Below are 20,716 nucleotides of genomic sequence, written 5' to 3' on the forward strand. Positions count from 1 at the left end.
ACTCTACATTTTTGTTCTACAGTTTGAATATATATATATATATATATATATATATATATATATATGTTTCCATCTAAAACAGCAGAAGATGTTATACTTTTTACACTGTTGTGCTTTCAGTCAAAGCAGCAGAAGAACCCATCATCAGGCAAACGTTTGACAGTATTTGGGGGAAATGAGATGGTGACAACCTGCAAATGACTCCTGTCATGGGTTTGTATATCTGGACTTTTCTTCAAGGATAGGTTCAAGTCTGTCTTAATGGTTTTCAGGTACGCAATTTTCACATGTCCAATGTGCAGTCAACGAGATATTGGTCTCTGTAATTATTCCTCCTAGTGCAACTCCAGTGTAAAGGATGAGGCATAAATCCACGGTTTTCAGTTCTGTACAAAAATACCTTTTAAGTTCAGCTGAAGTTAATTAGGTGCTTCAGCGGCCTGAGTTAACCAAATGAGGTGATATCTTACAAAGTTACTCTCTTTTCACCATAAAACCCCCTATTTGTGTAGCTATCTCTCTGCTGCAACCCAGAAAGGGAACACTGTCACACCAGGAGGAGATCACTTCAGGCTCACAGGAGGAATTCTTACAGTGACCAATAATTCCTACTATTCAAGATAGAGCTAAAAAAAATGACATAAATGAGCCAAATGAACATGTACTTTAATTTGAGTCAATCCTCCATACACTCACTAGAGCACCCAATGTGTATTAATCCGCAGCTGTAAATAGTGCCCACAAATGCCCTTTTAGGACTTATTTGGGTAATGTTTGATAAAAAACTACAATGCCCAGCTGTTGTAGCAAGTTACTCAGAATTTAGAAAAAATAAAGTATGTATTCGTAACCCCGTCAGACTGGGGCTGAGAGCAGATGACACAAGTTGGAGGAAAGTCAGAAAGTAAGACATGGAGACATGGAGAAAGTGAGACATGGACCAGGTCATTGTTGGTTTTGTTTTTCATTTCATGGGACATTTCATGACAATAATAACAGTTACAGTGGTGGAATAATCACTCAGAGCGGCAGTACAACAGTGCGATTAATGTTCCAATTAAAGGTCATGCACATAAGTATTATCATCAAAATATGCGTGAAGTACCAAAACTAAAAACACTCATTATACAGAACTGCCCAATTGTAAATAAAGCATGTTGCTGGATTATAATTATTGATGCAGCCGTGTTGGTAAAAGTGGGGGCTAATATTATTTACTTTATTTACTGCTTGTACTGTATGCACTGCAGAACCTATAATTATACATGATTCATATATTGACTCTATTTTGTATTATTATCAAGTTGTAGTAGTAGAGAAAAAAGTACATTTGACACTATGTTATAAATGTATTTCCACTGCAAAGATATCAATGACCACCAGCCTTTTTCCTTAAGTATCCTATAAAAGTGTTCTTTAAATGTGTCTTTTAAAAGGAAAATGGACTCAGATAATGTATTTATTTTAATAAAGACTGGGGGAAAAAGAACTGTGTGGGGGGGCGCTGCAGTGGAGCCACGCCCACTCGCCGGATCCGGTGACGTCACAGGGGTTCGACAGTGATGGGAACTCGAGCGAGCGCTGGTGAGTTTCTCCCAAACCAATAAAATCTCGTAGTTCCTCGTTGTCATCTGAACAGGGAAGTAGGCAGGACTGGCCAATGCGCACCACCAGCGCCTGGCTGCTGTCGCTTTGATTGTGTGTGAAGTGTGTATCCCGTCGTCGTGTTTGGTCCCACACCTCCCTAACGGACTTTGTGAGTAGCCGGGGTCTTTCCTCTGTAGCGCTAACTAACTTAACCGCTTGTAGCTTTGCATGTAGCTAGCTGTAAGCTAGGCGCTGTTGCTAAGCAGTGAGCCGCAGTTTGGGAAGTCATGTTTTCATAACAGCATGTGCAGGGCTGATGGTGACAGGGCGGCTTTAGTATTAGCCCAGCACACACCCAGGCTTTGTAGCTCAGTTTAATAGCTGCGTAATCTGAGCTGTTTAATCCTGGGAGTTACTAGCTAGCTGCCCACCAAAGAATCACTCATGAGCATCAAAATGTCAGCCTGTGTTGTGATGATATGTCAGCCGAGCGTTTCCGGCTTTCTCGCGTTGCTGTGCAGTAAGGTTTAGCCCTCCCTGACCTCACCCGTAACCTGGGATTTGGTGGAGGATTTGACTAATATCATTAAAGTTTGGTGTGTGTGTGTGTGTCAGGCTATTTCTGGGGGCTAGCGAGCATTTGACAGCAATCCACGTGCGGTCCCTCTGAGTGTTGTGTGTGTGTGTGTCAGAGATGGTGTGTATGTGTTCCCTTATAGGACTATTGATGTTTGTCAGCTGTCAACTCATCCAGAGCTTTTCAGGGCAGCGATGCACATTTTTCAGTAACGCAACAAGCAGCCTGCTAGCTTAGTTAAGGGTGAAAATCCACTAGTTGATTATTTATTGTGTTATTGAAATTCTGTTTCTCTTACTTTAGCTTATTTGCTGCTGTAACACTGAATTTTACCACTGTGGGGCTAATAAAGGAATATCTTCTCTTAAATGAAGAAGTCAGAGGCGAAATTATTGAAAAGAGAAGTAAGCTACTTCCTGGTCTGGCTCACTGTTACACCTGGAATGAGTCACAAGGAAAACTTTTGTCTGCTCTCTTTCAAATATGCAGCATTTTATCTTTGAGTGTTGGAAAATGGAGGAAGTAAATGACCAGAATGACCAGCGCGAGTGGTTTTACCAGCTATAGCTCACTTAGTAGAGATCATAAGTGCTTTTCACCACAGCTGAGCATGTTCAAACAATAATGCTGTGCTTTAGCAATGTAATCTTTTATTTTCTACTGTTTCCAGCATCCATTGGTTTCCACTCTAGGGCTGCAACTAATGATTTTTTCGTTACTGATTGATCAAGTAATTCAAATGTCTTGTTTTGAAAAAAACAAGACAATATTCAAACAGTTCTGGAAGACAAACACGGGAAACCAGAGGATTTGGGTATTTTTCTTTTAAAGAATAACTAAAGAACAATAAATTGCCAATCAAAATGTTTCCAGATTAATTTTCAATCAATCAACTAATTGATTTATCAACTAAGCACTGCAGCTGTTGTTTATAGCTTTTTGATTAATCAATAGGAAGAGTGCATTTTGTGACATTTAGTCAAATGTTTTTGTCAATCACCTACGTAATTGTTTTACCACCATTCAGTTTATTGCTGCATACACTTGAAACTTGCTTGACTCATATGATATTACACAGTGACCAATGTCACTGCTGGTTTTTAAATCAATTTGCACAGCATCATCAATACTGCAACAATTTTATTCACATGCTCATCACATATTGTTTATGAACGCAAACATGTTACTGTGTTGGATGACACAACTCATACAAGCTTCACTGGGCTTTTTTTTTATCCAAAACAAAGAGAGGAGCAGGCTCAACTCATTGCTTTTTAAATTTAGTTTCTTTAAACCCTTAAGGCTGCTACTAGCCATGAGCAATTGAATTTATTAATTCAAATGATTTATTAATTATTGAATTTTACATTTTCACATGGTTGGGTTTAATTTTTCTTTATGTTAAGTCATTAGCAACAGTCTGCTAAAATTTTCAAAATGCAGTGCAATCTTCAATGCAATTTTCATAATGCACAGAGGTTAATGGAAATCAATAGCTGCCTGGAACAGTAGGAAAAATGTAGAGCATGCATGCAAAGGCTGGCAAAAATTTAAAGTTAAGCATAATTTGTTGTTGTGGAACCAAAACTTTTCAGCACATTGTTTTCATTTTTTGCTGTTCGTGTTCGTGTATGCATCACAGAGCCACCACCAGCCCACATTTCAGAGACAATGACCAACATCCCCCTCTCTCGCTCTGAGGTGTTTGGGGAGCTGAGAAAGGAGCTGCATGAAGATGAAGAGTTCCATCAGTCCGACGCTCACATCTTCATCATCATGGGAGCATCGGTGAGTGCAGGAGAGGGGGGTAATCTAGTCAGTGACTTCATGAATAAGCTGTAAAGCTGACTTTTTTTAACATGAAAAATGGTCTGGAGGAATCCTGATCACACAAAATTTACTGTGTGGTTCAAAAAGTAATGATGCTTTTAGGACCAACAAGGAGCATGTAACTTTTCCCTTCCCTTCTTATCATCTGGCACATTTACAGGGAAGGCTGCTAAATCAGTAACTGTTGGCCATCATTTCAAAGACATTGTGTTGAAATCTTTAAAAATAGTGCAATAATTGCACATGATATGATTCAGGAAATGTTGAAACTGATTTCAGCAAGCTTATGCAAGCTGTCATCTGAGCTTTCAAAAGCCTAAATAAAAACCTCAGGGTTCCTCTTTGATTATCAGCTCAACCCCTGACTAGGTATTAGAACGGTTCTTTTTAGTGCTTTACTTTGCTGAGCATAAACGCATTTCTTGCAGACTTCTTTTTTTTTTTTCAATTAAAACAAGCCCGTCGAATGCATCACAGCCAACTTTTCAATTTTTTTTTAACAATTTAATTCAAATTGTGCAGTTCTGCAAATGATAAGTAAACCATTCTGACAATCTTACCAAGTATAAAATAGTACAGTATAGTTTTGAGTAGATTTTTCACACTTAATGACTCAGTTTGGTTTTTACTGGGACATGATTGCATATTTGCCTAATCATAATGAAACATAATATGAATAATACGTTCTGTCTTAAAATGAAATAGGAAATGTCCCTTTTTCACGGTTTACAATTTCTTCATACTGTTCAGGTGTCGAGTTCAGGAAGTAAAACCATTGCAGGCATTCTGAAACTTTGTAGACCCGTTTACTCATTTCCTTGTTACTTAGTGTTTCCATTTGATTTCTCCACCTTCTCCTTCCTTATAGGGACTTCAGTCTGTCCAAATGTGTCTCGTTCAAATGTTTACATAATTTGAATAAGACATGAAAACACAATTTTACAGGAACATGGTTGTATGTATGAGGACATGTTAACTAACAGCCAAACTCACTTTTCTGCTGTCAGCAACAGCTTTGCTTTCACTGCTCAAACCATATTTGAATAACATTTTCTTATCATTTTGTAATCGGTTGCCATCAAGGGTGAAAAAAAGATGGTGTTGGTTTAGTTTTTGTGAACATCTTATCAGGTTACAGTAATTCCTGTGTCCTTTTGTCTTGCACTGTTTGCTCTTGAGAGGAGAGTGGCGCTGTCGCTGTTTTTTTTTTTTTTTTTTTTTGCTTTTTGCAGTGTCACTGACTGTCAGCGTTTTTCTTTCACTGTGATAAACAGGCAGGCCAGGAGAGGGGCTGGGCTGTGTGCAGTCTCATTCTGGTTGTGCTTGTTTTGCAAACTATACGAGTTTGTGTTGCTGCAGCTCTTTAAATAAGCATTCATATTTGTCTCCAAGCGAAAGTATCTTCTGTTAATGTTGTAGCACATTGCGCATACCAGATCAGCTCGAACCTAAGTGTGACATTAAAGATGAACACATTTGTGAATAGTGAGTCACGCATCTGTGTTTAGTTCCTCACATCTGCGGTTATTATTTTAAAGACTTAATCTTAAACAAATTAGCAGGGTTATAAGTTGAGGATTTCCCAGCGGAGGAATAGAGCGTCTTAAAGCGAGATGTCAGATTGTGATGTAGGCCAACAGTATCTTGTCATGGGAATTACTTTTAATTAAACTGACTTCTAATGTCCCGTCCTGTCTTTGTGTTGATGTTTGCCTCAGGACATCCCTGATGTCTGAACGCCTCCTGTCACTGTCTGACGCTGGCAAACAAAGCCTCCTGTTGTCTTGTGAAACATGTAGAACAATATCACAAGGTGATCCTGTTACATTAGCTCTCAATCGTTTAGGTCTGCGGAATGTTCTATTTATTTCTACTTTATAGGGTTTTACATCTGTCTGTGTGTCGGGCGCTTTATTTCCTTTGTGAAGCACTTTGTGATGTCACTGCTCTTGAGAGGTCCTATATAAGTTAAGTTACTGACTTACTCGCTCTTACAGTTAAGCCACAGAGCAACAGGTTCTTGAGCATGTTGTCAGTAAGCACCAGGGCCGTCTTTTGTCTCCAGACTGTCTGTTGATGGTGTGTAATTGCTTTCAGTGGGATTACTGAGGTTGTGCAATTCTTAAATACACCAAAGCAGCCTACTTACCTGTTGCCAGACGGTGTGACCTGTTTTGCTGCAACATATTGAGTCTTTTTATGTCATGGAAAATAATTACAACTCTGCTGCTAAGTTAACCAGTGCACTTTGCCACCATGACGCCACAACCCAGCATCAACACTTAATGGTTGTGTATGTGTATTTTTAAGGTGAACTCATATTTCTGGTTGTGTGTTTGCACCTGCAGGGGGATCTGGCTAAGAAGAAAATCTACCCGACTCTATGGTGAGGGAACCTCTGACCCCAGTGAAAACTTTTACATTGGTAGTGCAGTAGTGCAGAATAATGAACTATATTCTGTTTCTCTGTTCTCTCTCAGGTGGCTGTTCAGAGACGGACTCCTCCCTGAGCAGACGTATTTTGTGGGCTTTGCTCGCTCTGACTTGACAGTTGATGCCATTCGGACTTCTTGCATGCCGTACCTGAAGGTAAAACCGGACGTAGTTGGAGGGGAGAGAGAGGGATTTACAGCAGATAGTGGGAAACTAATATGGCAACACAATGTAAATAAAAATATTTCAATAAATTTATGCTGACTATATGTTCCAGATACAAAATAATTAAAATTCCTACCCTCCCATTCCCTCCACTCATTCCTTCCTTCGTTGGCTTAATCCTTTAAGTGGTGATAATCAGTACTTTTATAATAAGAGTGAAAGTGAAAATAATGTGACCATGTACCTACAGGAAATTATCAGCTGATTCTGCAAGTCTCCTTGACTTTACAGAGTTTTATAGGGAGTTCCAGCTCATTGTATAGTTGTCTGACTCACAACTCCACTGTTTTGATTCACTGTCACTGCTCTCATTGTGCAGCAGTTCTCAGTGAGAAAGATTTAAAAACCCACTGTACACTACCTGCACAGCATCAAACATCAGACATACCCAGTTAGTGACAAGCTGGTGAACATAGTGAAGCATTTAGCAGGTAAAGAGCCAGTTATCTCCTTCAGGAGCTTGTAAAGACCAAAACACTGCTGAATGATGTATGTTTGACTTGCATTCCTCGGGACACAAACACGACTCCTAATGAATGTTACTGTGAAAATAAGCATCTGTTTGCCAACAAGTTTACCATGTCAACTTAGATAGATTAGTCAGTGTTGTGTTTATGGCTTGTTTCTGCTTCCCTCAAGTGGCCAAAAAAAATCAAACCAATTATTGCAGGTTTATGCTAAGTCAGCTCCTTGGGGGTTAATGTAATTGGTCCTTTCAGACCACAAGTCTTCACTTCCTGGTACCTCTGCATGAAGCCATTTTTCCAACACGTGCATTTAAAAAATTTGTGTTAAATCCATGCATGCGTTAATGTCCCCCCCCTTTGACCCAGGTGATGGATACAGAAACTGATCGGTTGACAGCCTTCTTCAGCAGGAACACGTACATCAGTGGGAAATATGCAGATGACAGCTCCTTCTCCAAACTCCACACACACATCCTGTCTCTGCCCGGAGGAACTGAGGCTAACCGTCTCTTCTACCTGGCGCTGCCACCCACCGTCTACCACGATGTTACCAAAAACATCAAGCACTGCTGTATGAGCACAAAGTCAGTACACACACTTGTGCTGTGTCACGCTGTTGACTCGTCTATGAACACAGAACTGAATCTGGGCAGGGACTGAGCAGCCTGTACTGTTCAGCCCGTTTTTACTGAGGTGTCTTGTATTTTAGGACATACAAAGAAATCCCTTCAATAAATTGTGATCATAGATTTTGCATCACATAAGACAGGTCTACATCTACCAGCAGCAGTAGCTGCACCATGGTTCAGGAGTGTTTATTTCTGTGTCTATTTGCAACATTACCAGCTTCATCGGGTGTTTCTATTATTTAGTCCAGACCCATTTATATAAATGTGGGTAGACTCAATAACACAAAATGTCAAATCAAATCGATCCCAAGGAGTGCAAAGTTCTGACGCACTATCAGGATTTAAGTGGAAACTTTAAACCCAGTTGTGTTTCACAATTGTGATTTAATATTTTAAATGTCTTCTCTCTGCATTTGTGTCTGTCTGTCTAACTGTGTCTGTCTGTCTGTGTCTGTCTGTCTGTGCACATGTGTATAGAGGCTGGAACAGGGTGATCGTAGAGAAGCCGTTTGGACATGACCTGCAGAGCTCTGAGGAGCTGTCCACTCACCTCTCGTCCCTCTTCACCGAAGAACAAATCTACCGTATAGATCACTATCTGGGCAAGGAAATGGTGCAGAACCTCATGGTGCTCAGGTGAGAGAAGCATCTCCAGATAAGTTAGTATATGTTGCCTTGTAAGGGTTATGTAGGATATTGTAAAATGAAATAATGTCTGCTGTTGTGGAACAAAGTCACAGGGAGCCTGATGGACCTGAACACACAATACCAGCACATCTTTCTCCTGAGAACTGTTGGTATTTCAGCTTGTTCAATGGAATTCTTTGTGTGAACAAAAGAGACATTTTTCTATTTAATGTTACCTTAAAAGAACGACCTGCTGTTGATTTCAGGTAGTTTGAATTATGCAGCACTTCAGTTTCAGCTGGTCTGTGGTTTAGAAAATCCTCTGTGAATATCATACAAAGCAAACAGAAATTGGCCTCTAACCAAGAACAAAACAGAAGAAAAATGTTTCCGCATGTTGTCACGAACAGCTGTTGATAGATGATGTGATGTTGATCACAGGTTTGGGAACCGAATCTTTGGGCCGATCTGGAACAGGGACAGTGTGGCCTGTGTTGTTCTTACCTTTAAAGAACCGTTCGGCACTCAGGGACGAGGAGGCTACTTTGATGATTTTGGCATCATTCGGTGAGGGGAAAACTAATAAATCTCTTAAGTTTGTTCTTGCACTGTTTGTAAGTTTGTACCCAAGTTTAAAGTGAAGTTATATAAAAATGAGCAGAGAACAGTAACGGGAGCTTCTGTTCACTACAACACTACATTTTTAGTTATCGTATATTCTAATCGGTACTTTAACACTCCACTTTAACACACCACCATTCAGCATTTTTAAGCAGTATATAGACTTAATAACACACTCCAATGACTATAATGACTTCTGTTTATACTGCCTATAAATGCTAAATTTAAGGGGTTATACTGAATGTTTTTAGTAGAGATTGATAGATTTGACCAGAAGCAGCAGTACATCAGTACTAACATGCGATCAGTTACAATCTTGATGATTATGGTCACAGCCGTCACCGCCCCCTCTCTGTCTTTCATGACCACCTGTTCTCTTTGTCACGATCAGCGATGTTATGCAGAACCACTTGCTGCAGATGCTCTGTCTGGTTGCCATGGAGAAACCAGCTTCGACCAGCTCTGACGATGTCAGGGATGAAAAGGTACAAAATTATTCTCTGCACCTCCTCCAGCGCTGCACATGAGGAGAAATACAGTCGATTATGGGTTATGTTTCTAAATCTGAACATGGCTCTCTGTCTTGTAGGTGAAGGTGCTAAAGTGCATCGCTCCAGCGTCCATGTCAGATGTGGTGCTCGGTCAGTATGTGGGGGATCCCGAGGGTGAGGGAGACGCCAAACTGGGTTATCTTGATGATCCCACAGTTCCTAAAGGGTCGACTCAGGCCACCTTCACCGCCGCTGTACTCTATGTGCACAACGAGCGCTGGGATGGTAAACATACTGCGCCGCCTGTGCAATAATTGCATTGATCCGGTGCCCTCTCCGAATACATTCACAATGATTTGTTTTTCCCCGCAGGTGTTCCGTTCATCCTTCGCTGTGGAAAAGCTCTGAATGAGAGGAAAGCTGAGGTGCGGCTGCAGTTCACAGATGTCCCAGGGGACATTTTTGGAAATCAGTGTCGCAGGAATGAGCTGGTGGTGCGTGTGCAGCCCAACGAGGCCGTTTACGCCAAGATGATGAGCAAGAAACCCGGCGTATACTTCAGCCCTGAGGAAACCGAGCTGGACCTCACCTACAAGAGTAGATACAAGGCAGGTTCAAGTTGGTTTACGTATGGAGTACATACTTTATCACAACCACATTACAAACTACTTTGAAGAGGGGAAAAAAGGTGAAAGGACACTATGAAAGCTAGGATGGGGTTTTCCTTTCTTTCCCCATCACATCTTCAATTCCTGAACCATTTTTTTTCTGATTTATGATGTAAAATTTATCTCGTTTTCAGGATGTGAAGCTTCCAGACGCTTACGAACGCCTCATCCTGGATGTCTTCTGTGGAAGTCAGATGCACTTTGTACGCAGGTCTGTCTTTGTTTTCCACTCCTGCCGTCTCATGTTACGACTCGTAAACTAAACCTGTCTGCTGTAACGGCTCGCTGCCTTGTGCCCTATCTGAACAGCTCTTGACACTAGATGGCGACACAGTGCTTATTTTCTCCGCCTCAGCATGAAGGGAACATGAGTTGTAAAACATTACTCTTCTTCTGCATAGTTGTTTCGTGACAGCTCTGTCATGTCCTCCACCACATGTTTGTCTCTGCAGTGATGAACTAAGGGAAGCATGGAGGATCTTCACGCCTCTTCTTCATCAGATAGACAAAGAGAAGCCCAAACCTATTCCTTACAAATATGGAAGGTAGGAAATGTTGTTCATGACTCCTTCAGTCGAAAAAGGAATTTATTGCCTATTGTTGATTGTGATTGTCTCTCTTTCCTTTGTTAGCCGTGGGCCAGCAGAAGCAGACAACCTTGCAAAGAGAGTTGGATTTCGCTATGAAGGCACTTACAAGTGGGTCAACCCCCACAGACTGTGAATTGTGATGAGATGAGGGAGGAGTAGCGGTAGGGTAGTAGGAGGGGTGCAGCAGGGTAAGTGAGCCGTGTCATGTTCCAACACTGGAGTGTCTTTGGGGAAGGAGGTGTTTCCACTATGTGGACCCCTCGCAGCAGCAGCAAAGAAGAAAGAAGCTAATGCAGTGTTTCTCAGGTATAGCAGTTATTCCTTGGAGCCACTTCATCAGACATGCAGAAGAGAAATATGAATTGATGCTCTCATCATGCCATCTTATACCAGTTGTGGTGGTAGTTTTTTATACATGTAATCATTCACAGTATCTTTCTATATTTTATTTAGTAGGTTGGAGAGAGAACAAAAAAAATCAGATTGTGTTCAAAGTAACCGTCTGATGAAGTAGCTCCATGTTCCTGCCTCTATTAATTAGGTCTTAATCTGTCAGGACGGTAAATGGAATAACAAGTACGAGTAACGAGAGCGGAGCAACAACAAAACGGTCAGCTGAGTCATGCTCACGCAGCGTCAGTGCTGTGCCAAAGATGGTAACTGAACACAGCAGAGACGAGGAACAACGGGAATGATTGTTCACCAGCTGTCACTCTTATAACCATTGTGATTGTAATACCATTATGCTTTGACTGCATTTATTAATTGCACTTAGTGGAATTTCTTTTTACAACTTGCGTACTCTATTTGCCTCCTCCTGCCTGGGACCAAGGACGTCATGGCTGTTTGAGATAAGCAGGCTGTGGTTTACAAAGGCCAATGCAGGCAGTTTCTCTTCAAAGCATTCATATTGGAATAGTCTTAAAGTGTCCTTACGGACAAGCAAAGACAAGCTCTCTTTAGTAGCCTCCCTCCATTCCCTTTTGTTTACATTTTTTTCTAGTTTACTTAAGTTGCTGATATTCATTCCATATTTCAAACTATCTGCAGCAGAGGTGTCTGCCACAGATCAACAGTGAATGTCCATTTAAAGACGTACTGTATACACTGTACGCATAGCTACATTCCCACGACTTGTAATAAACTAGTTTTGCTTCTGTTTATGTTTCATGCTTACATGTGTGCAGCATACAGTCCCATAGAGGGTGAAGAGGAGTTCAATTTTATCCAGCTAACTGGCACTTTGGTAACATTATCTGCAATAGCTGTTTATGGTAAAAAAGGGTAAAACACATCGGGTGCACTGCATAATACCTACTGTACTGCTGTATTGAAACTGTAAAGCATGCAAGAAATTGGTTCATTCAGTTATGTCCTCCAATAACCCTTCCACATTTTAACCTTATTTTCTGAATAGGAAAAACAGCTTTGGTTAATACTAAATTGACAAATGAGTTAATTAAAAGTCCAAGTTGGAAAAGCTAGTATCAACATGAGATGTAACAGGAAACAAAACAAGGAACTCAGAAAAACAGCTCAAAAACTCCAGAGGGAACTTTTGTCTGAACTAAGAGCAGTGAGAGACTAAAATATACACATGTCATAGTTGCAGGCAGACAAACATATTCTGACTGTATCTCTTCCTACCAAGATTCGCACTGTGGTGCTGAGTAGTTAAAATGATACAGGTAACTGTTTTTCTACTGTGAGTGAAAAATGAATTCAGCCATGACTTGATGACAAAATTATTTTATTCACAGGCAAATGTTGACATAGTTTCCAACACACATCAGCCGTAACTGGGTCAGGCAGGGTCACAGTAACAAATGGCTTAGTGGACGGATGCTAAGGAGTTATGTCTTTGGTTTGACAAAAAAGAAAAAGACAATGGCCAAGACTTAACCATACATTCTAAGGCACTTGCATTTCTTTTGATTAAAAACTGTTTCTGTGTGATCAACAGTAAGTTAGTATACAGTACAAGACAAGAAACAAGGTGGATTATGTAGACACTTTAGAGCATACAAAGACACAAACAAAGTGAGGTATTACATCTATAATTAAACAGCTTGTGGTGAACAGGCGTTCACCGGATGGAAGCATAAATGTTAGACGGTAACGATAATTCCCTCCACAGAAGGCTGTCAATAGGTCTTTGCCCTGAGCGGCTGGCCCTGCCAAAATCTGACTGTATGGTGCATATAAACATGTTAGAAACTGAATGGCAGTTAGAACAGGAGTCACTCGTCAAAAATTCATATCTGATCATTTTCATATCCAATAAAATCTGGATTAGTGTTTTCAGTTCGCTGTCCAGAAAGCGACACCATGCATTCTGATTTCATCTGGCTCGGAAAAACAACGGTCTCAGGTAAAAAGAGCTATCGCGCCGTCAGACGGGGAAAGAAAACCCCCAACAATTATCCCTCAAATTTCAGTCAACGTCAGGCAATTTAAAAACAAACAAAAAAAAGAGCATTTAAAAAGATGTCGGAAACTGGAGCTCAACACACACAAATGTTACACAACCTCTCCACTCACCGGGTGGAGCCGTTTGGTTGCACGACAGCTGCGGAGTGACGGGACGTCGCCGGTTTATTTATGACTGGGAGCAGGTGAAAAATGGTAATGTTCTTCATTTAGAAGGCACTTGGTCAGTTTGTTGTTTTTACATGTGCTCTGGGTGGTTCTGCAAACAGCTGATGAACTCTGTGACTGGATGGCCCTGATAGCAGATCTGATACACGGCATTGAACAGAGGGAACCTGGAGGACGGAGGAGGCATGGTTGAGTGGACAAATGATACCGGAGGACTTTTCTAACATGGAAACGGTGTGAACGGCCTGTGTGGCGTTGCTGCTTAACTTACTTGTCAATCAGGTTTTTGTGCTTGAGGATGAGATAGACCTCAGCTGCTGTTGCTGGTCCCTGCAGCTTCTGACCGTTCAGCATCTCTTTCTCCAGATCCTCGATGGACTGAGCAGGAGAAGAAACAGAGGAGGTGCGGACTCTTGTTAAATGGAATAAAGAAGATATGGTCCACACACTAAATTTTACAAGCCTCCTCAGTAAATTAACTTTAGTGTGGTCCAGCAGGCTTAAATAATTTAGGCTTTTTCCATGTTTCTGCATTTCATAAGTACTTTCTTAACGCTAGGTTATTATTTTTCCCTTTAGTTATAATATAAAGGTTGAATCTTTTATTTTGAAAGAGTGATGCTCATAGGAGGCAAGAAAGGTGTTGCCACAATAAAAGTGTCATCAAAACAAATGAAAATGTGTTTTTGCATGTGTAGCACCTGGCTGATAAAGCCTTCAGGGTTCAACGGTATTTCTTTTCATATCATTTTCATCATTTTATTGAGCTTTCTTAGTTTTACTGAGTTTGAAATTGTGTGTGCACACACACCATGGCTGTAACGTTACACTACTAAGAGAGCTAATCTATATTTCACCAGTTCACTGCAATTTCATCAGCAATTAAATTACTACTTGATAAAGTTGGATTTCTTAGTGTCAAGAAATACGAATCAAACGTGCAATACAGAAACTGCAGTTTACAAAGGTTGAAATATGTTTAAAATAAATAGGTTAAAGTTGCATTTCAAATGTGATTTTGTACTTTTTTTTGTTTCATGGCAATAGTAGCTTAATTGTTAATTTAGATGTGTTTAACTTATTGACAGTCTGATAGATGACTGCTATACTTAAAGGGTAGTTATTTATAATTGCAATACAAATAATTAAATTATCTTGTTTATAAATGAAAGCTAATACTTTCAGTCAGTTTATCTTACAAGATATTAGAGTCTTCGTTTGAATATTATTGAAAGATCATGATTGAAGGATAGTTTGGATATTTAAAGACAGAAATGTTCTCATTTACGTTTTCCTTCTTTGCTCTCATGGCATTACTTGACCTACAGAAGTGTATTTTGCTCTTCAGTAAAGATTTGCAAACAATCATTTAATCCGGGACGCTAAACAAACGACCTCCTCTTCCACCATAAGTCATGGATTTTGTTCTGTGCCCTTCTTCTTTTGTAGCACTTGTCAAAACAAAAGAAGTAATCAAATCTGGCCTCTGAGTCTTAAAATCCAAATGTATTATATAAATATGTTGGACATATTTCTCAGTAAAAGTATTTGAAAATCTGAGCTCTCACCTTCCCGGTCTTCACAAAAGCTTCGGCTACTTTGCGGTTGCGGCCGCCGTAGCAGGTTGTGATGAGGTCAGCCACGCCGCAGCTCTCCAGAAAGGTTGCAGAGGACACCGGCCCAGCGGTGCAGAAAATACGGGCAAATGCGATCATCTCCATCAGGCCCAACCTGATCACTGCTGCCTTGGTGTTGTCCCCGAAGCCCAGACCGTCGCAGAAACCCGCCCCGACTGCAACAATGTTCTGACGGACCGACGAAGAGGAACAGCGTGAGCAAAGAATGCAGACACAACAGCAGAGGACACACCTGGATACTTTACACAGGATGAACTCGACGATGGGCAGCAACGGCACTCAAATGTACAGCTACAGTCAACTTTCTGATCAAACTTTAAATCTGGAGCATTAATACTAGTGCCGCTCTTTCAGTAGACTAATACACCAAGTATTTCAGCTCTAATTTGGTACACAGACATTAGGGACAACTCACATCTATAATATTAATATTTATAAGTGTGTGAAGCCATGAGATGTTGAAAATCTAATGGCTTTTAACTAGAAAGAATCGCCATGAGAAATATTCCACCCTGACTATGCACGCAAATTAAATGATAATCTGTGAATGCTGAGCTAAATGGCAGTACTTTCACTGTTGAGGCAGATGCAATTCTAACATCTTTCACAGCAGTGTAAAAAATGGAGTGCCTTTAAATATTGTAAGTACGCCGCTTTATGTTTTATTAAACATTTGGAGTTCAGCCCGAATCCCAGCAGCAGATTTATTATTCAGTCATTGTTCCTGCTAAGAAGCCAAACTACATGTTGTTACTGTGATTCGTCAGCACTTTGTTATTGGCTTCTTAATCTTGTATATAATCAAGTAGTTTTACCTTTTACAGAAGACATATTACATTTGACAGGAGTGCAGAGGAGGAATGTGACCAAGCGCATTCGTTTTTTTATGTTGGCCCAGTGCACGCAGACTGAGCTGTGGGCGTCGTGCTTGCTAAATGGACACTTGTGGAACTTTGCTACACTATTTTCCATGTTTAATCATAGTGATGTTAGCAAACTGCTGTGGAAGCTCAGCGGTGGTCCTTTTCAGACATGTTATATATGTCGCCACAATTTCCAAACCCTGTAATGTGTTCTTGGCTCGCTGACCCAACGTAAAAAGAATCAAACATGAACCTCACTTCTGTGAGTTTTCCAATAAAAGCTCACCTTCAGAGCTCCACAGATTTCCACCACATCGTACTCTTCTACTACAGTAACTCGGAAGTTGCTGGTCTGCATCAGCTCCTTCAGGAGAGCCCCGTGGTTTTTATTCTTGCACCCTGGAAGCAGAAAACACAACCTGTTACCTAACAGATTACAGTGAGTCACAACCAAAACACAGTGACTTCGCATGTTTCAGGCAACAAATCTCTGAGGACTCAAACAAGTTTACCGGCTCTGAGCCAATAAATATTAATCCCATTCAGAACAGACACTCACAGATCACACACAGGTTTCTACAAATTGAGGGCAAAAATGAACACATTTCATATGAGGTTGATGTTAGTGTCTTTGTTATGTGATCAAACGGAAAAGGTCTGAGAGCAAAACTTTCCACACTGCAATAAAAATGTTTTATTACTAGTAAAATAGATTTGATTAAAAATCTATTCACGCAAATCCAAAGTTCTGAATCTAAACATTTTGCTTGTTGTTGAGCTGTATCTTGTGGGCGGGACTGAAAGATTCAAGACTCTCTATTGGCCGGCTGATCAGAGTGACAGATTGGCAGCAGAAAGTTTTGGATTCAAAACGTTTGGATTCGCAAACAAAAATAAAAAAAAAAAAGGATTTGCAATAATATATCACATTTTTCAGCTTACTTGCAATAATAAATTTTTAGAGTCAAATCTATTTTATGATTGGAGGGTGGAAAGTTTTCCTCTAAAATCTCCATTTTCTGTTTTACTGCATAATAATTAGCAAATTAATTGCAAATTTCCCCAATGTGGGACGAATGAAGGTTTATTTTGTCTTATAAAGGCACAACAGTAACCTCATGTCTTAGCTGGTGACGGCTTGTAGCTGAAGCATGCAAATTTTTCTCACAGTTAACAAGAAGACAATTGATTTGTGAGTGCTGGTCCCATACTTGGACATTGCACTATATTTGCACTACTTTCCACTAGATAAATGCACCACACCTACCTCCAGTGTATATACTGCTATTTATGTGCACTTATATTGTTCATATTCTTATTGTTCTAGTTTATTTCTTACTTTTTACTGTACATAAAGAGAGAAGTTGCACCGGAGTCAAATTCCTTGTTTGCTTGTACAAACGTGGCCAAATTAAGTTGATTCTGATTCTGCTGTACCGTTGATCCTGCTGCAACTGGGCCTCAATATAGTGATCAAGATTTGGAGCCATGTGTGCTGCTACTTTTCACATCCAACATTACACTAATAGTAAATCCCATGAAGCATGCTGAGCACGTCAAGCCACTGTCAAACTGAACCAGCACACTCTGGCATTTACACAGCGACTACAAAGCAGATTAAACTTTCACCCCCATGCTGACGATGCAGAAAGCTTGAGAACAGCAGCGACATACGTCCTGCTTCAAGGCTAAAACCTGCTTAGATGGAGCTTTAAATCTTGATCAAAGTCCTAATTACAATCAAAAATGTGCCAAGAAAAAACAAAAACAAAAAAAACGTGCAACACAGTAAACAAACTAACCAATAGTGGTCTCACAAAACTTCTCATCGGCAACCTCATTTGCAATGTTGGCCCCCATCAACACACTCATGGTGATCCCAAGCTTTTCCTGGATCACGTCAGAGATGAGTTTAAGTCCATCAGGCCCCTCGTCTACACCCTGGAGGATCAAACACACACAGTGTAATTACATTACATTAAATCATACTAACCTGGAATTTGGGTCCAAGACCACATGGCACAGCCGGCAGTGGATTATAAAAGTCTGGCATACAAATTAGCATCACACCAAAAAGGGTGAAAAGTTCAAAGAGGATTCTAATCATGCAGCACAAAGAGCCACGTCGAACCTTGATGAGTGATATCCCCAGTGCATCACTCTTTATCTTGCCCTTTAGGGTGTCGCATACTTTTCCGACAAACTGATGCGGGATCACAAACACCAAAATGTCTGCATCGCTGCACGCCTCCACCAGGTCTGGGACGGCCAGCTGAGGAGGGAACGATGAGGTTGTGAGACATATGAAACACATTAAAGTCTGATGCAGCCTACATTAGAGCTGGTGCAAAAACCTGTGTTAAGGACACACTCAGAGAACTGTTTACAGTGGTTAAACTCATTATAAAGACTAATAATCAGCGTTTCTTACCACATTTGCTGGTAGCTTGTGTCCAGGAAGGTACTTGACATTTTCATGGTCAGTGTTGATTATTTCAGTCAGTTTGCGCCCGTTCACCGTCTCCTCAAACACCCACATTTTTACAGTGCTGTCAAAATTAGGATTTTGAGCAGCATTGGCACCCACTATCTTGGCGATGGCAGAGCCCCTGTATTGTTAATAATTATAGGTTAGTATTCAATTTACATGAGAAACCATGTTAAAATACACACTGCATTTAAGGTTGGTGTAATTTGAAAGTCACATGGTGAGAAAACAGCTAGTCTGGGATCCACTAGTGATAAGCCAAGGTGCTTGAAATGATGCAACTTCCAGTGCCTTTGCCTTGTAAGTCCTGATGTTGAGCACTTCACAGATTTATAACCATCATGTGACTGCTAATGTGATCACTAGATCATTACTAATCAAAAAGGTGCCGCTCTTTGATTAGCAACTGCAACACTCAAGATAAGAGGAGATATATTGAATGATTCCTCAGGTGTGGAGACAACACTGTACCAAACCCCATTGAGAACTCTGCTGATTTTATGCTTGTTTACTCAACACTATGTTAATGTTACATAGGGACTAAACAAGATTGTGATGAACCCATCTACTAATTCAGGACCAACAAATAAATTCCGCATGAAATCAATGCAAAAAAAAGCACCAATAAGTTTACAAAACTTTAAGTTTGATTCATTTCCAACAACAGCTACAACCCTCAACACAGAGTATGAAAAAAGAGGTTTTAATTAGCTAACAGAATGAATGCGTTTGGCTGATCAACTAAAGCTATATGCCGAACTTACTCGAGGACTTAAAAGATTCATTCATGGTCTGAAATTAAGTTTTATCACACTGACATTTTTTTAAATCAACGAGATAACTTTTAACTATCCGACTGTTGAATGAGGTTTGGTGCGGCAGACTGACTGCGAAGATAAAGCCAAGTCCAGTGATGATGGGTAATTAGCTGATGGCTGTAAAATAACATGAACGCATTTCTACTGTGGATGTGCTGACTTCTTTATTTCTGTTGCTGACAGAGCACAGAGTTAATATATAAAACCCCACTTGGCTAAATGACCACAAACCCCCCACCAGAAACCATGACTGACATATGGCCAGATTTCAGTACACTCGGTCGGTTCAGTGTGGCTCCACTAAAACTGTCTCCTGTTCGGGCAAACTAGCCATTAAACACAATGTATTAATAGTTGTTTGTTATAAACGCTGCTAGTCAAACTTGTCTAGCTAACGTTACCATGGTTAACGCGGCTAGTTAACATTAGCTGGCCGTTTCCCCGGTGATGCTAACTTGGCTAGCAACAGCTCACCGGTGAATCTGAAACACACACATGGAAACACACTCCAAGGCTACACATGTTTTACACTTAAGGACATTAAAACATCAACTTGCCAGTTTCCAGAGCCAACGAGGCACACTTTCTTCGGAGCTGCCATGGTGGGGAGGAGAACCGCTGGGTGGAGAGAACCGCACTGACTGCTGCCGAGGACCTGCAAACTGCTTATGCAACACACTAAGAGATCTCCTGTTTTATTGGCCTGTCCGGGGGGAGACACCGGCCCGCCCAGTGAGGCAAAGGCCAACTCTGGTCACTCATTCATCCAGCTGACGGGGGGCTGGCGGGGTCAGTGGGCTCACAGTCACTCCTTCATCATGTGACCTCTGCAGGGACCCGGAGGGTTCCGGTGTGATCACCACCACCACAGCCAGGCTGGGCCTGACTGAGCAGGAAGACACACCTGCAGGACAAGTGCACTCACCACAGGACTGTAGATGTGCACAAGTTTGAGGCACTTTTCTTTTCATGCCACTCTTCTTCTACACTTCTATATTTCAGAGGGACATATTGTACTTTTTTTTTACTTCACTACAGTTATTTGACAGCTTTAGTGTCTACAAATTAAGGTATTTGCATAAAGGGCCTTATAAAATATATTTTGTTATAAATTAAATTGCCAGTATATACAAGTACAGCTGTAACTGTCACTTTTATGACTTCCAGTGTCTTGAAGATGAAGAATACTTTCCTGACTATCCTTACATAGCTTCTTTTACTTAACTTTTCCAATGCAGGGTGTAACAGAGTATTTTTACACTGTGATATTTGTACTTTTACTTATGTAAAGTATCTGAATACTTCCTCCTACAGTTATGTTATTGGCACTGCTTCAGCAATCACATCCAGTTACAGCCAATGGTGGAAATACTTGCCTAAATTTTTAGGTATTTTAAGTACTTTTGTTTTAATACATCAAGTCTGTCAAAGTACTTTTCTGCTTTTACTTGTGTGAAATCTTGAATGTAGGACTTTTACGGAGGGGTGTTTTTTTTATTCACTACTTTTATTGTGAAGTTTAGTAACTTCACAGATTAAAATGTATCATACAAAATATATCATTTTG

General features: G+C 40.5%; 2 protein-coding genes across 2 annotated transcripts; one reads left to right on the top strand and one right to left on the bottom strand.

The window, feature by feature from the left end:
* Positions 1 to 1,550: 1,550 nt before the first annotated feature.
* Positions 1,551 to 11,904, top strand: g6pd (glucose-6-phosphate dehydrogenase). The gene is made up of 13 exons (XM_070839517.1): positions 1,551 to 1,584; positions 3,807 to 3,952; positions 6,343 to 6,380; positions 6,475 to 6,583; positions 7,486 to 7,703; positions 8,226 to 8,384; positions 8,817 to 8,942; positions 9,388 to 9,481; positions 9,586 to 9,772; positions 9,860 to 10,095; positions 10,290 to 10,366; positions 10,608 to 10,700; positions 10,788 to 11,904. The coding sequence occupies exons 1-13, from the start codon at positions 1,563 to 1,565 to the stop codon at positions 10,876 to 10,878; spliced, it is 1,596 nt and encodes a 531-aa protein (XP_070695618.1). The 5' UTR covers positions 1,551 to 1,562; the 3' UTR covers positions 10,879 to 11,904.
* Positions 11,905 to 12,478: 574 nt separating this feature from the next.
* LOC139210051 (glycerol-3-phosphate dehydrogenase [NAD(+)], cytoplasmic) lies at positions 12,479 to 19,802 on the bottom strand. The gene is made up of 8 exons (XM_070840009.1): positions 19,707 to 19,802; positions 18,275 to 18,452; positions 17,975 to 18,115; positions 17,646 to 17,784; positions 16,130 to 16,242; positions 14,912 to 15,148; positions 13,615 to 13,721; positions 12,479 to 13,510 (listed from the first exon to the last, which is right to left on the bottom strand). Exons 1-8 carry the CDS (start codon positions 19,748 to 19,750, stop codon positions 13,414 to 13,416), a joined length of 1,056 nt encoding a protein of 351 aa, XP_070696110.1. The 5' UTR covers positions 19,751 to 19,802; the 3' UTR covers positions 12,479 to 13,413.
* Positions 19,803 to 20,716: the final 914 nt, after the last annotated feature.

Source organism: Pempheris klunzingeri, chromosome 11 (assembly GCF_042242105.1).
Source record: "Pempheris klunzingeri isolate RE-2024b chromosome 11, fPemKlu1.hap1, whole genome shotgun sequence".
Taxonomy (NCBI): Eukaryota; Metazoa; Chordata; class Actinopteri; order Acropomatiformes; family Pempheridae; genus Pempheris; species Pempheris klunzingeri.

Coding starts and splice junctions, on each gene's coding strand:
- g6pd (XM_070839517.1), top strand. CDS start 1,563: ATGGGAACTCGAGCGAGCGCTG. Junction 9,773..9,859: donor GCACAACGAGCGCTGGGATG/GTAAACATACTG, acceptor TTTTCCCCGCAG/GTGTTCCGTTCATCCTTCGC. Junction 10,367..10,607: donor CAGATGCACTTTGTACGCAG/GTCTGTCTTTGT, acceptor TTGTCTCTGCAG/TGATGAACTAAGGGAAGCAT.
- LOC139210051 (XM_070840009.1), bottom strand. CDS start 19,750: ATGGCAGCTCCGAAGAAAGTGTGCCTCGTTGGCTCTGGAAACTG. Junction 18,116..18,274: donor ACAAGCTACCAGCAAATGTG/GTAAGAAACGCT, acceptor TTCCCTCCTCAG/CTGGCCGTCCCAGACCTGGT. Junction 17,785..17,974: donor TGGGGATATCACTCATCAAG/GTTCGACGTGGC, acceptor TTGATCCTCCAG/GGTGTAGACGAGGGGCCTGA.